This window comes from Acomys minous (genome assembly GCF_964271855.1).
Source record: "Acomys minous genome assembly, chromosome: 13".
Lineage (NCBI taxonomy): Eukaryota > Metazoa > Chordata > Mammalia > Rodentia > Muridae > Acomys > Acomys minous.
Genome location: NC_140495.1, coordinates 53,956,685 through 53,970,053, shown reverse-complemented (window position 1 = coordinate 53,970,053; position 13,369 = coordinate 53,956,685). Strand labels below are relative to the sequence as shown.

At 42.3% G+C, this 13,369-nt stretch overlaps 1 protein-coding gene across 4 annotated transcripts in view; it reads left to right on the top strand.

The window, feature by feature from the left end:
- The window catches only part of LOC311581044 (interleukin-1 receptor-like 1), a 50,956-nt gene extending 38,095 nt beyond the window's left edge, over positions 1 to 12,861 (top strand). For all 4 annotated transcript variants that reach the window (XM_084752934.1, XM_084752933.1, XM_084752936.1 and 1 more), the window contains exons 4-11: positions 541 to 715; positions 824 to 986; positions 2,451 to 2,519; positions 3,768 to 3,909; positions 4,228 to 4,367; positions 7,630 to 7,776; positions 9,244 to 9,411; positions 11,662 to 12,861. In XM_084752934.1, the coding sequence (XP_084609060.1) occupies positions 541 to 715; positions 824 to 986; positions 2,451 to 2,519; positions 3,768 to 3,909; positions 4,228 to 4,367; positions 7,630 to 7,776; positions 9,244 to 9,411; positions 11,662 to 12,065 (1,408 nt within the window). In that variant the 3' untranslated portion in view covers positions 12,066 to 12,861. The remainder of the gene's footprint in view (positions 1 to 540; positions 716 to 823; positions 987 to 2,450; positions 2,520 to 3,767; positions 3,910 to 4,227; positions 4,368 to 7,629; positions 7,777 to 9,243; positions 9,412 to 11,661) is intronic.
- Positions 12,862 to 13,369: the final 508 nt, after the last annotated feature.

The window sequence follows — 13,369 nt, the reverse complement described above, 5'->3', positions numbered from 1 at the left end:
TGCAATTGCCACATGTTTAGATTTCACACCATCTCTGCTACTCATAAAACATCTGGCACCAAACTATACCTAGTTTGGTATGTAGGTTTGGCAACCACAATTTCCAAATCCATCCCCTCCTACTAGTTAGGTGTGTGGTGCCACCAAGTGACGTCTCTGTCTCTTGCTGCCTGGTCTGTAAAACTCATACAGTAGTATCATTATGATCCCCAAAAGGTCACTGTGAGAATAAAATGATGCAACCCACAAAGGGAGCTTAACTGCATCTGGCTCAAGGATCATGAACATACATTTTAGCTAGGCTCCCCATGTTCCAGCTGGTGTGATGTGTGTGGACGTTGTGAAGCCACTTCTGACCTCTGTTTCATGTCACGGGAAAGGTGACATTACAGCTGGAGATTTTAATGATTTTCTTGCAGTAAGAGAAGAACCACTATGCATCTCTTTTTTGCAAACGCAACATTGTGCAAGGGGTAGAGTTGGGTTAAGCTACTCCATAGTAATAAGTGTGTCTTTTAAATCCTTGCCTTCTCTTTATAGTCCAAACTTGAATAAGACTGGATACGTGAATGTCACCATACATAAAAGGCCACCAGGCTGCAGCATTCCTGATTATTTGATGTACTCAACAGTACATGGATCAGACAAGAATTCTAAGATAACTTGTCCAACAATTGACCTCTACAATTGGACAGCACCTGTGCAATGGTTTAAGGTAAAAGTGCGCAATTTGGGGAGAAATAGATAAAATGCGCACAACTGATGTAGTTGCAAGTGACAAAGTCAGTGGAAGAGGGATGGAATGTGTTTGTCGTTACTTCAGAACTGCAAAGCTCTTCAGGCACCGAGGTTCAGGGCACACAGGGAATACCTGTTCATTGACGATGTGGGCCCCGACGATGAAGGCGATTACACGTGCAAATTCACACACACAGAGAACGGAACTGGTTACCATGTGTCTGCAAGCAGATCATTCACAGTTGAAGGTGAGCTCTCGGCTTCAATAGGTGTGCAAGATCAAACAAAAACAACCAGGAAGACCTGGGTACTTCCTGTAGTATTTCCTGTCCTCCAGCCATATCCAATTTCCTTGTGCTTCCTCTTAACTTCTACATACTGTACTGTGACAGGAAGGTGCTGACGTGGCAGCATATGGTTTGTGAATTCTAGGGAGAGATTTCATATTATCAAGCCAAAGCCATAGCTATCCTTTTTGGAGAGACTTAATTTTCATGGAAAACTCAGTCTGAATTTATTTTGTTTTTTACTTATTGTTATTTATTTCTTGCTTGTTGCTGTTGTTTTACTGATGTCCAGAATGTTCATTTACCTAATTCCTGGATGATCCAGTTTTGTATATTTTCTCAGAAGTTACTCACTTTAACCCTTAAAGTCTACCTCATCTCTCGATTGCTTGTAAGAACCAATGCACTGCTACATAAACAGGTATACTGCTTCTTAGGGAAGAGTGACAAAGAGAAAGTCTGCACCACACATAGCAAAGAAGCAAGTAATGTGCATATGTAGCTGATTGAGTTCATAGATGTAGAAGCCACAAAGATGTCTGAGTGTATCAGGGCCCAGTGACCTTTATACACACTATTGAGTAGTCTTCAGTTCTGTTTACAGTGCTTTTGATATCATCAGTATCTTGAAAACTGATTTTTCCAAAAGTGATTTCAATATTACAGAACCTATTAGAGGAGTCAATTTCCTACTCATATATGATGGAGTTTACAGAATTAAGGTCTTCACGACACAGTTTCCTCCAAAGGGAAGATGGGGCCTCACCATCCAACTGGCACTGAACAGGAAAAGGACGATACAATGTTGGAGAAAATGTTTTGCTGAGAGCCTTTTCCGCATCGTTAGAATAAGCATCACTAGACCACAGTTGTGTCTATGCCTCTTGTTGTTTAATGTCAACTGCTGCAATAAATCTCAACGCCCTGAAATAAATGAGCACATGGGTGAAGGATTCATGTGTGCTCAGAGAGAAGTCCCCGCTTACCCCTGTCCCAGCCTCAGTGGTGAGAGAAGGAGGAGGAAGAAGCATCCCCATCTACATGTAAACACAGGGGTGGAGAGCAGAGAGGAGCACACCTGTGGGCCCATGAGAGCATCACGTTCATGAGCAAATTGACCTCCTCTTCTCGGTACTTTTATCCTCATTCTCCAAAATCATGGTTTTCAAATGACCGATGTGTTAGATCAGTATTTGTCCTAGTGATATACAAGACAACAGAAGGCACAGAAAAGATTCATGGTAATCAGAACAAGTGTTGCTTAAAATATTTGTTTCTTTTGTGTGTATTCATTGCCAAAGGTTATTTTCAAAAAAGAAGACACAATACTGTGACATAAAATAAAAATACAAAAAAAATTAGCTTTATATTGATGACCAATCAATACTTAAATACTTATATTCTTTTTTTGTCTCTAATTTTTAGAAAAAGGCTTTTCTATTTTTCCAGTAATCACAGCCCCTTCAAAAAATGAGACATTTGATGTCGAAATAGGTAAGAAATCTTAACTAACTCCCTACTAATCTGGGAGGTGTTTCCCTAGGATTTGGAGTCTGTATTTTTATGAAAGAGTCATGTAATTAGTAGAGGGCATGTGGTAATCATGTGAGGTGACAGTATGGAAACACCCCATCACAGCAAAATGCAACACTGCATTTGTATTGAGCCCTGAAGTTTATAGAGCTCTCATATAAGCATCTATTATTATTGTCCCTTCTACCCAGTGAGCTAAAGTCCTCATTTTAATTTTGAGAAACATAGGCTCAGAGATGCTCAGAGGCACACCCAAGGTCACAGATGAGTGATAGGCAAAGAATGAGAATACAGATTATGAATCTCTCTGTTACTATCCTTGTTGGTTTCCATGAGCAGTTAGATACAGTGGAAAGGACTTACTCCCCGAAACACGATGATGATCATGCCTTCCCCATCACTCTTCTGAGACCTCTAACTCTACCACACTCCTGGCCTCAGTGTATCACTCTGATGAACACTGTGCTTTGCAGTCTTCCCTATTTAGACAATGTTGTTCCTCATTTCTGGGGAGCAAGATCACATATAACTCCGTGTGTAATCCTTCCTGCCACCCTCCTCCTTGCCAAAGAGTAGCATCTAACTATAGCATCAACTGCCCTTTCCACCTGCAGTGTGGAAGCCTCTGATCTTTTCTCCATAGCTGTGCGTTCCAGAGACTCAGGTTTTCATGCCTCTTATGTGCCTCACTTTAGGGCAAGTTCCTGATGGGAGCCTGAGACTCAGGAAGGGGGCTTGAATGTATAACTGTGGCCACAACCAGCTCTGATGTTTTCACTTTTGAAAGAACATCTTGAGCTGGAGGAAATGGGGCGTTGGAGAGCACGCTTTGTGAATGTTTACATCCAGGAGAATAGTTAGTTTGGGTAAAGCTGTTTTATCTCCAGAGGTAGCTCACTGAGGGACAAGGGGTATTCTGGGGCAAGAGACAGATGTGAAATGGACCAGGAAACTTGCATTTCACCTAGCAGCACTCCTACGTGACTATGTGAGCCTAGGGACAGCTCAGTGTTCTTGAGACGAGAGGCTGGTGGGGCTGTGAGGAAAAGGAAGACACTGGGGAAGTAGGGGTGGAGTCCACAGAAAACACAGGAAGCAGATGAGGATAGGCCATGGGCAGAACTGCAGAAGATTTTACTGTATTGAGTGAAACTGGATGCCACCTGCAGAATTTAATTTTCCTAGTAAATCTCTTCACTTCTCCTCTAGGAAAAACAGTGAACATTACCTGTGTAGCCTGCTTTGGCAAAGGCTCTCAGATCTTGACTGCTGTCTTGTGGCAGATTAACAAAAGCAACATAGGAAATTTTAATGAACCAAGAATTCAAGAAGAGGAAGGGCAAAATCATAAGTATGTCATCTATCTATCTATCTATCTATCTGTCTGTCTATCTATCTATCTATCTATCTATCTATCTATCCATCACCTTACTATGTAGCCTTGGCTGGCCTGGACCTCACTATGCAGGCCAGGCCCTCAAATTCACAGAGATTCTCCTTCTTCTTGAATGATAGTGTTATTATATACCATCTTTGAGAGATAATATGAACATATATCACCGTGCCTAGATATTTCTATACTGAAGTTGAAACATCCCTTTCAGCCTCTTCAAACCTCGCACTTGCCAGGAGAACATTATCCAGTAACATGCCGCTTTTTCACTTCCAGCAACGACATGGGCTGTTTAACCTCCGTGTTAAGGATAACTGGAGTGACAGACAAGGACTTGTCCCAGCAATATGACTGTATGGCCATGAACTTTCATGGCAGCACAAGGCACCCCATAAGACTGAGAAAGAAACAGCCAAGTAAGGAGTGTCCCTCACACTTTGCTCGACTAAACTGGCTGAATCATCTGTAAGCTGCAGCCATTTTCTCAGATGACTGTGTATTGCAGCTTGGTCACAGGGCATCCATCGTGAGCATGGGGCTAGCTGGCTGGTCTCATGAAATGTGCTTCTCTTTTTGAGGATGCTCCTCAAATCCGGTCCCTCCCAAATGGTCCCATCTTCCAGGAGGCTCCTTGCCACTCTGCTCCTCCTCCCTGTGCTCCCCTCCTGCTTGGTTTCCCTACACTCCTCCCCCTTCACTTCAGCTTCCCTCACATGCTCTCCTTCCCTCTCTCTCTCCTTGCTTCTCTCTCTCCTTCCTTCACATGGTCTCCCTCCCCTCTCTCTCCTTCCCTCCTCTCTGGGCTCCTCTCCATCTGGTAGTGCCTTCCACAGCCATCTTTCACACAGGTTCAAGGGACAATGGTGTTTATACTGGGTTCAAAGCAGTAACAAACATATTGTGTCACTTTGTGTGACCTTGTCACAGAAAACAACTTACAAGCTTTTCATTCTGAGAAGTTATTAATATCCTCGCTGGGTGTCTGAGTTCACAGGCACAGACATCGTGATAGAGAAAAGACCGACTTGATCCCATTTTAGAAGAATGGGGAGAAAATATTTTGACCCTTATCACTCTCTTATGGTACTGACCACTCCCTTGGAGGCAATACAACTAATGTAAAAAAAAATTAGTTTTCTTTTCAAATATCAAGAGGGTAGGGAAAGGAAAGAGATACTGACTCTAGGCTCATAGCAATATGCGAGACATTCATTTGAGTGAATATATTAATGAAAAGGATAGGATGGAGGTATTGATTTGACAGTCATACTGTCTCTGTCTGATGGCGTCCTTGGGATTTCTCTTGTTTTTGCTTGTTTTCACTATGGAGACCCACCTGGCCTTGAACTCTCAGAGTTCCATCTGCCATTGCCTCCCCAGGTGCTGGGATTAAAAACCTGTTTTACTTTAGCTTTTAGCCTCTCACTTGTGAATTTTTTACAAAACAGAGTTGTGATTCATGGGTGACCAGAGCTGTGACTCATAGATGACCTTTAGTGCTGTCCTGTTCAGTGAGATCTTGGGCATCTGTCCCTGATAACAGCCTTCCTCGGGATCACTGTGACCACAGCACAGTGTTACAACATGGTGGAGGTCACTGTGGATCCTACAGGAAAAGGGAAGCCACACCCACACTGTTAGCTAGCACAGCCGTGTGTCTTTCAGACCCTCTTCTGCCAACACTGTCTTTTGTCTAGACTTCTGAATTGTCTCTAGTTACATTTGTATTTGATAGATTTGTGTTATCTGGAATTTTATATTTGTTTTGTTTATGTGTGTTTATACTTTCTAGTTTATTTTTAAATCAATTGTTATTATTCAAATCAATGTGTTCATACTGTTTCCACAACTCGGCATACCAAATAAAACTTGTGTGTATTGCTATTGAATTATAATGAATTCTTTTTTTTTCTCCAATTCTGATATTTCTTAAATTTAAACAATAAAATTAAAAAGCCTCTCTCTGCATATTTCTAGACACTTGTTAGGGGCAAGTTTAGTGCCTACTATGGTCATCTACATATTCAATGTTTTCATGCTCAGTCCAGATCTAATTGCTCTCCCTTGGAGTTTCTCAGTTATTTTCTCACCACCACACCCACACTGTCCATAATTTCACTTACCAAGGAATCAAGGGCAGAGTGATCCCAGGGGCTTCCCATAAACTGTAATTTGAGAGCCAGGACTCAACACAGATGAGATTTTCCTGTTTATAAACAATGGAATTGGGGTCATTTATGTCTAGTACAAGTTTATCACTTGTACTTTACAAAATCGTAAGCACTTAGGTGGATGTTGAACATCAACTTTCTTCAACATCTTGAATCAAGTTTTGCCCCTTGTGAAATCTTCAGCCTCCCACACAGGTGCTTCACCCACAAGAGTTCCAGTAAGAAGTGCTCTTTCCATTCCATCCTTGCCCACATCCAGCTGGACTTTTAGATAATTCTTCTGAATGAGGGTCACAGACTTTGTGTCTCGAGTTCCTTTTCCTGGATTCACAGATGTGATGAATTATCAAGGGTGGGAGAGGGATTTGTTACTAGCAGAGATTTTCATGTCAGGACCTGGAAGTCCTATAGGGTGACTCACATGAGGACTTACAAACAAATTAAAAAAGAAGCACTTAGAGGTTAGACATGAGAGTCTGTTCATATTCATGTGTAAGCAGTGCCGCTCATGAGTTTATAAAGATCATAAAGTTAACAACTGCCGAGAGTATCATGAATGGTGACAGTTCCTGTGTTCAACTTTTGTCTTACAAATTCTTGAAGTTGGAAGCCATGTTCCTTGTGTGTTTTGTGAAACAAGGAATGTGGGACTAAGCCCAGAGATGCTGACGGAAGAGCTCAATGGCAGAAAGCACCAGCATACAGAACCAGCAATTTGACTTCTCCATCACACATACTCAGTGGAGTGTGACCTGGTTTTCTTCTATGTCCTCCTTAGATGCCACAAGCTCCCTGACCTACTGACTTACGCTCCTTGGGTCACCAGCAAACACTGATCTTGCTAATCCCATTCTATTTACCTCATGAGTTCCAAGCCTCATCTTCCACCCAAATAGTTGCCCTTGAACATGTCATCCCTTCCCATAAAAACAAGCTTTCCATCACTATCAGATAAATCCTGCTGCACTTCATTTTTAATGCCCTTTCAAGTGAGGACCAATTCCCTTGCAAGGGTCTGATTATGCACAGCCCTGGCCATATCTTCCACTACTTCCCCACACTGAGTTCATATAGTTCTCATAGCACACTTCTGCCTCTGTACATGGCCTCAGCATCCTCTCCACACAGGAGAGCATTGCCTTTTCTGGATGTTTCTGAGTACTCTTCATCCTTTACTGATCCATTCTATAGGAAGCCTTCCTTCTTTATCCTAGAATGGAGCAACCTCTGTTCAAAATGCCTCTGCCAGATTTTACCGCCTGTCTTTGTTGGGTTTACATGTGTCTCTTTTACCTTTAAGAACACCCTGTGCTACCAAGCCTCAAGATTTCCATAGAGTATGGGCTAGTAAAATTTTGACTTTGAAAGTATTTATGAAAAATCGGTGTTGGTTTATTGGGAGAATATCTTGTGGGTTCAGGTGCTGTCCCCACTCAGGCAACCGTCCATCCTGTCTTATTTCACTAATACTAATGACAATTTCTCTCGCGCCCCCATCTCTTCATAGTTGATCGTCGAAGCACCTACCACTTAGTTGTGGGATGCAGTATGTTGCTAATGCTTCTCAGTGTCTTGGTGATAGTTTTAAAAGTGTTCTGGATTGAGGTTGCTCTCTGCTGGAGAGACATAGTGACACCTTACAAAACTCAGAATGGTGAGTATCCACTTCAAGGTTCTTTTCACAAGAAAAAGTCCCAGTGACTGCTGGTTATTTGTCTGTTGATGTCATATTGCCAAACCCAATGTCCATGTTCTTTGTTACCTCATCAGTGAGGTGTTTGAGTCTGCATAGATCATTTTCCATGCTGCTTTGTCACTTCTTATGCTTGTGACCCTCAGACATTCATCTCAAATATTCTCCTTGGTATGATTGCTGGTCCTAGGAGTCCCTACTAGTAGACTGGGCTGAGGGCCATACAGCTTTCAACATTTCAGCAAATATGTGTTGATTAAATTCTACAAAAAAACCTAGAAACCATTCCTGGTTTCCAGTTCTGAGCAGGTGGAGGAGGGGCTCGTTTCCCCTGAATCCTTGATCTGTGAGTGCACACTTGCACAACATTTACACATGGAAGGAAGCACTCTGGTGAAGGGGGGACATATTCACCTGGAGCGAACACACTAGGTCTTTGTGTTTGAAGCAATTGACTAGCAGGTGGTATTTTGAATTGTGAGGAATTCCGGCTGCTTAGGGAATCCCACTTCCTGGTCACTGTTAGCCTGTAGCCTGTGAACGTATGCACTCCTCCCGAGGAAGTTCCCAGACATCCTCGGTTTTGTTTCCTGGCATTTCAGCTACCTAAGGTCAACAGAAGCTTGCAAAGATAAAATAAGGAATCGCTGAATGAAACAAATATGAGTTTTAAGTTGAACATGATTCTGTGGTAGGTGATTGTCCTGCCTGGAACATGAAGCATCAGTGTATCCACGCTGTATCTGTAACCCACCCACTGTTCAACTACTGTATTAGTTAACAGTTTACTGTTGAAAGCACCATGGAGCTTGTGTTTGAGTAACAGTTATTTTACTTTGAAATAATGGCCATCAAGTGATGCCTGTGGCCTACTGTTCTATCTTCATTACGAGTTATGGTTGTTAATTTCTTAATGTGCTAAGTTTGTAAACTAGTCTTCAGTGTGTGTGTGTGTGTGTGTGTGTGTGTGTGTGTGTGTGTGTGTGACAATGTAGAATAGAGGACTTAGTACCATTCGTGGCTTCGGGTATCAGCTGAAGTTCTTTGAACCTGTGCTGTGTGGATAAATGAGAAGGAATGCTGTGTGGGAAAAATATAACAGGCAAAAGGCACAGAAGGAAGTCCCATCCATGATGATAAATACTATAAGCTTTTAAACAACCTTGAAGTATTCTGAACAGACTCTCTGTTCTCTATTATTCAAGCTGATATGTCAGCAAGCAAACAAACAAACCTTTGGTTCAGGTCTCTTATTTCCTGGTCACCTTTTGTGGCTTTGGGTTGTTGACATCTCTTGACTTTAGAGTGTTTGGGGGATGAAAGATGTTTACTTACAGTGGTAAACCATGGCAGGAAACTGTCTCTCAGCAGACAGATGAGAGTTTTTAGAACTAGCAAATGAAGTGGCGCTTCTTGATCTCATTCTAGATGGCAAGCTCTATGATGCTTATGTCATTTATCCACGGGGCTTCTGGGGCAGCTCAGCAGGAGCCAGCTCTGTAGAGTTCTTCGTTCATCATACTCTGCCCAACGTTCTTGAGAATAAATGTGGCTACAAGTTGTGCATTTATGGGAGAGACCTGCTGCCTGGACAAGGTAACGCTGCCACCACAGGTCAGGGAGGAAAAACAAGAGAGGGTGATGTGAGGTAACGAGGAGGAATGGGGTGGGTAAAAGGACACATAGAGCATGAACAGAGGGAAAGAGTCTGGGGCAGGTAATTAGGGGTGCAAGGACAATGGGGGTGGGAAAGATGTGGAAAGGAGAACCATAGAACATGCCAACATGATGTTTAACACATTGTGCATAGATTTAAATTTTTTAAAATACAAAAATATATGGACAATTATATGTTGGCAAAAATCATGCCCCTCCTAGAGCACGAGACAATCATAGTTCGTGGCTGTGTACCAATTGAAGGAGTCCCATCCAACACCTAGGATAAACAAAAACATACTCACATAACATAACTGGATCTCTAAAGAGATAAAAATTCTCACCCCACCTTAGCATTATAATTTATCAGGTGGACCACACTCTCACATTTCCTATGCTGAATTTTTAAACTTATCATCCTGTTTTGAGATTATAGTAATTTCATAGTAATAAGTAGTGATAATTATCATTTGTATAACATGAGTAGTAATAGGGATTTTAAGTTTGAATGTTTACTTTGTAACGAATACATATGCATTAACAAAGTTAATGAATGCAAAGAATTTATCCTGTTTGCTGATTGGTGAAGGACTTTCATTGATCGTCATCTCAAACTCAAGACCAGAGACTTAGTATTGAGTGACTGATTATTTTGAGACAGTGTCTCTCCTAGTTCCCCTGGCTGTTCTGGTACTCATCATGTAGTGTAGGCTGGCTTGAAACACATGGTAATTATGACTTAGTATGAGCCACCATGATCATGTAAAAAAAAGAAATATTTCAAATTACTTTTCTTTTGTGTGTGTCACACATGTGCATGAGAGCCAGAGGCTAACTGCACAGGGAAATTGAGGTTCTTCTCCAATATTTGATCAGTGCTGTCACTGTTATAAATGGCTTAAAGATGCACAAGTTTGGAGGGTACAGTCTTAATCGTCCCAGCTCCCCCGCTTCCACAACTCTCCCTCTGACTGCTGTAGGGGTAGAAAACAGTGGGTACTGGTCATTGTGTGCTTTCTGTGTCTCACAGCTGTTCAAGGATCTATAGGACCCCCCTTGTCTGCCAGATCTCCATCTTTCCTTCCCACTTCACCGAGCTAATCTATATGAACACTTCCTAACAGCCAAAGTCAGACACTTGGATGCTTCCTGAAATCAGGCTCTTATCATCTTTGTCAGGCTGCAGTGCTCTCTTCTGGATGGTTCCCATATCCCCTGCCTCAATACATGAACTCTGACCCTTCCTCTACCCAGTTAAAGCACAGCTGCCAACAGAGCACGGCTTTTCCCTTTGAGGAAGCTCGTGTTTGCCCACTGCCCTGTGCATGTGTTCTGGCTAGCTGTCTCCCACTCTGCCCTAAAGTCCACTCCACATCTCCTTCCATCCAGCATGAAAAGTCTCAAGCAGCATAAGACTCCATCTGGCACTGTTTCACATCATTTTCTCACTCTGGGTGACTAGAATTCACCACTGCAGTCTAAGATCTGGAGTTGCTCATGGCTTCATTACATTCATGCACGTTTCCCTTCTTCAGTGAGCACTAGGTGGGACACAGAGTTTCTTCTAAGTCTCCCCCCACCCCGCCACCGAGTGCTAATGTATCATCTTGGTCTGTGCACAAATACAAATGCTGACTTTGATAGGAGATCTGACTTTTTTCAGGATGTTTCTAGAATCATGGATCAAATCAACTCTCCAAACAGAGATCACTGAGGTGGGGAGGGTGGCGGGTAAAGTGACCCAGGCCTTGTCTAGTAACATCGATCAGTTGAGAACATCAATATTTGCTGAGTCTGCACTCTTTGGTGTATGAATTAAATGTTAACAGTTTTAAAAACTCATCAGTAGCCAGCCTAAGAAGATTTCAGCCTAACAATTAAATTCCAATCATCTTAAATTCTAAGTCCCCCACGAAATGATAGACTAAGAGACCATCACTTCCCTTGGTAGTTCTAATCAGTCATCAGCATTGATCTAGCTGTGTAAACAGAGGGCCCTTGGAGGGATATTTTTGTAGCAAAATAACTAACTTCACTTCTACTTTCTGAATATGACTCTATCAGCTCAGAATCTCCCAACAGATTGCAACAGATAGAGGTTTTTTTTTTTAATGTCCAGAACACTCCTGATTCAAACATTAAACTTACAAGAGGAATGATAGGAAGTCTCCATCCATCTCTTGGTTGTAGACGCGGCCACCGTGGTGGAAAGCAGCATCCAGAAGAGCAGGCGGCACATGTTTATCCTGGCCCCTCACATGCTGCACAGCAAGGAGTTTGCCTACGAACAGGAGGTTGCCCTGCACAGCGCCCTCATCCAGAACGACTCCAAGGTGATTCTTATTGAGATGCAGCCTCTGGGTGAGGCAAGCCGGCTGCAGGTTGAGGACCTTCAGGATTCTCTCCAGCACCTTGTGAAAATGCAAGGGACCATCAAGTGGAAGGAAGACCACGTGGCCAACAAGGAGTCTCTAAGCTCCAAATTCTGGAAGCATGTGAGGTACCAAATGTCAGTGCCTCGCAGACCCCCTAGGATGGCACCTGTTGCAGATCCTTTGACTGACAAGGCATGCCTGGACCTGCAACACCTTTGAGTTGTGGCTCTGACTGCCCAGAGATGAGTGTGTCCCAGCAGCAGGCACCACAGTGGAAGTGTGACGACTTGAGATGTCAAGGGCAGCAGCCCCAGGTCCCAGCTAACTGGTTGTTGTTAACCATCCTGGTTGTTGTTAAGAATCCTGGTTGTTGTTAAGAATCCTGGTTGTTGTTAAGTGATCCTGGTTGTAGTTGTTGTTAAGAATCCTAGTTGTTGTTGTTAACAATCCTGATTGTTGTTGTTAGAGATCTTGGTGGTTGTTGTTAGCGGTCCTGGTTGTTGGCAGAGCTGTCTGTCCATCCCTTCTCTCTGCTCTCCTTTGCCTACTTTACTCCTTTGTGCCACGGGATCATCCTTTGTGCCTTTTATTTTTCTTTGATTCCTCTTTATTATATCTTCTTAATTCTCATCTACTGTCTACTGTGAAATATCGAGCTGACACTTCTAGGATAAAATTCTGATTCATTTCGAAGAGCGTTCTCATTCCCTGAGGCAGAACACCAGTGGTGAGCCACATCCCCAACACGCCAAAATCTTTTTCTTATTTTTATTTGGCAGATATGCAGTTTTGGCATATCAGTATCACCAAATTTGTTAGAATACCTTATCCAAATTGCCATTACAATCGAGCTTTTTTCAGTTCTAAATGTCTTTTATGTATTTCTTATCTCCTTAGAAATATTTTCTCGCTATAAAATCAATAAAGGTATATTAGAAAACATAAAGTATAAAATAACATATAATAAAATAAAAATGATGAAATGAAATAAAATAAAATATATTAAAAATCATAACTGTCATTTTAAGATTAATTTCATAAGTCATAATTAAAATGTATGCATATAATTTGTATAGCTGACATTGTATAATACGGAGTTTGCATTTTTCCTATTTGCCACCTTAGTGAAAATCTGCGGCATGTCACTGAGCCTCTTTGACATTCACAGATGCTCAGAATGTCCTGCCTCAGTTTGTACTGCAGAATCCAGCTGAGGCAGCCACCATGAAAGTCAATCCTGCATGCTCACAAGCACAGCTCCCTACCGACTGACATGTTTGCCACTGTGAGACATCTTACTTTTTTGTGGCACTTTTATGAAATGTGTAGGGAATTTGCACAGAACAGCCTTGATCTATAGTCAAAGGTCCTCTGGACAGTCTTCTTCAGGAAAACACATACTTTGGGGCCATAGGCACCCAGGGAGTGGATCCAGAGCTAAGGCTAGAGTCTTACTCGAGTTTTGCTGACAGATATGAGTCCTGCCTTAGTTGAGTTCCTCACTAGGTGATGGGGCTCCACAC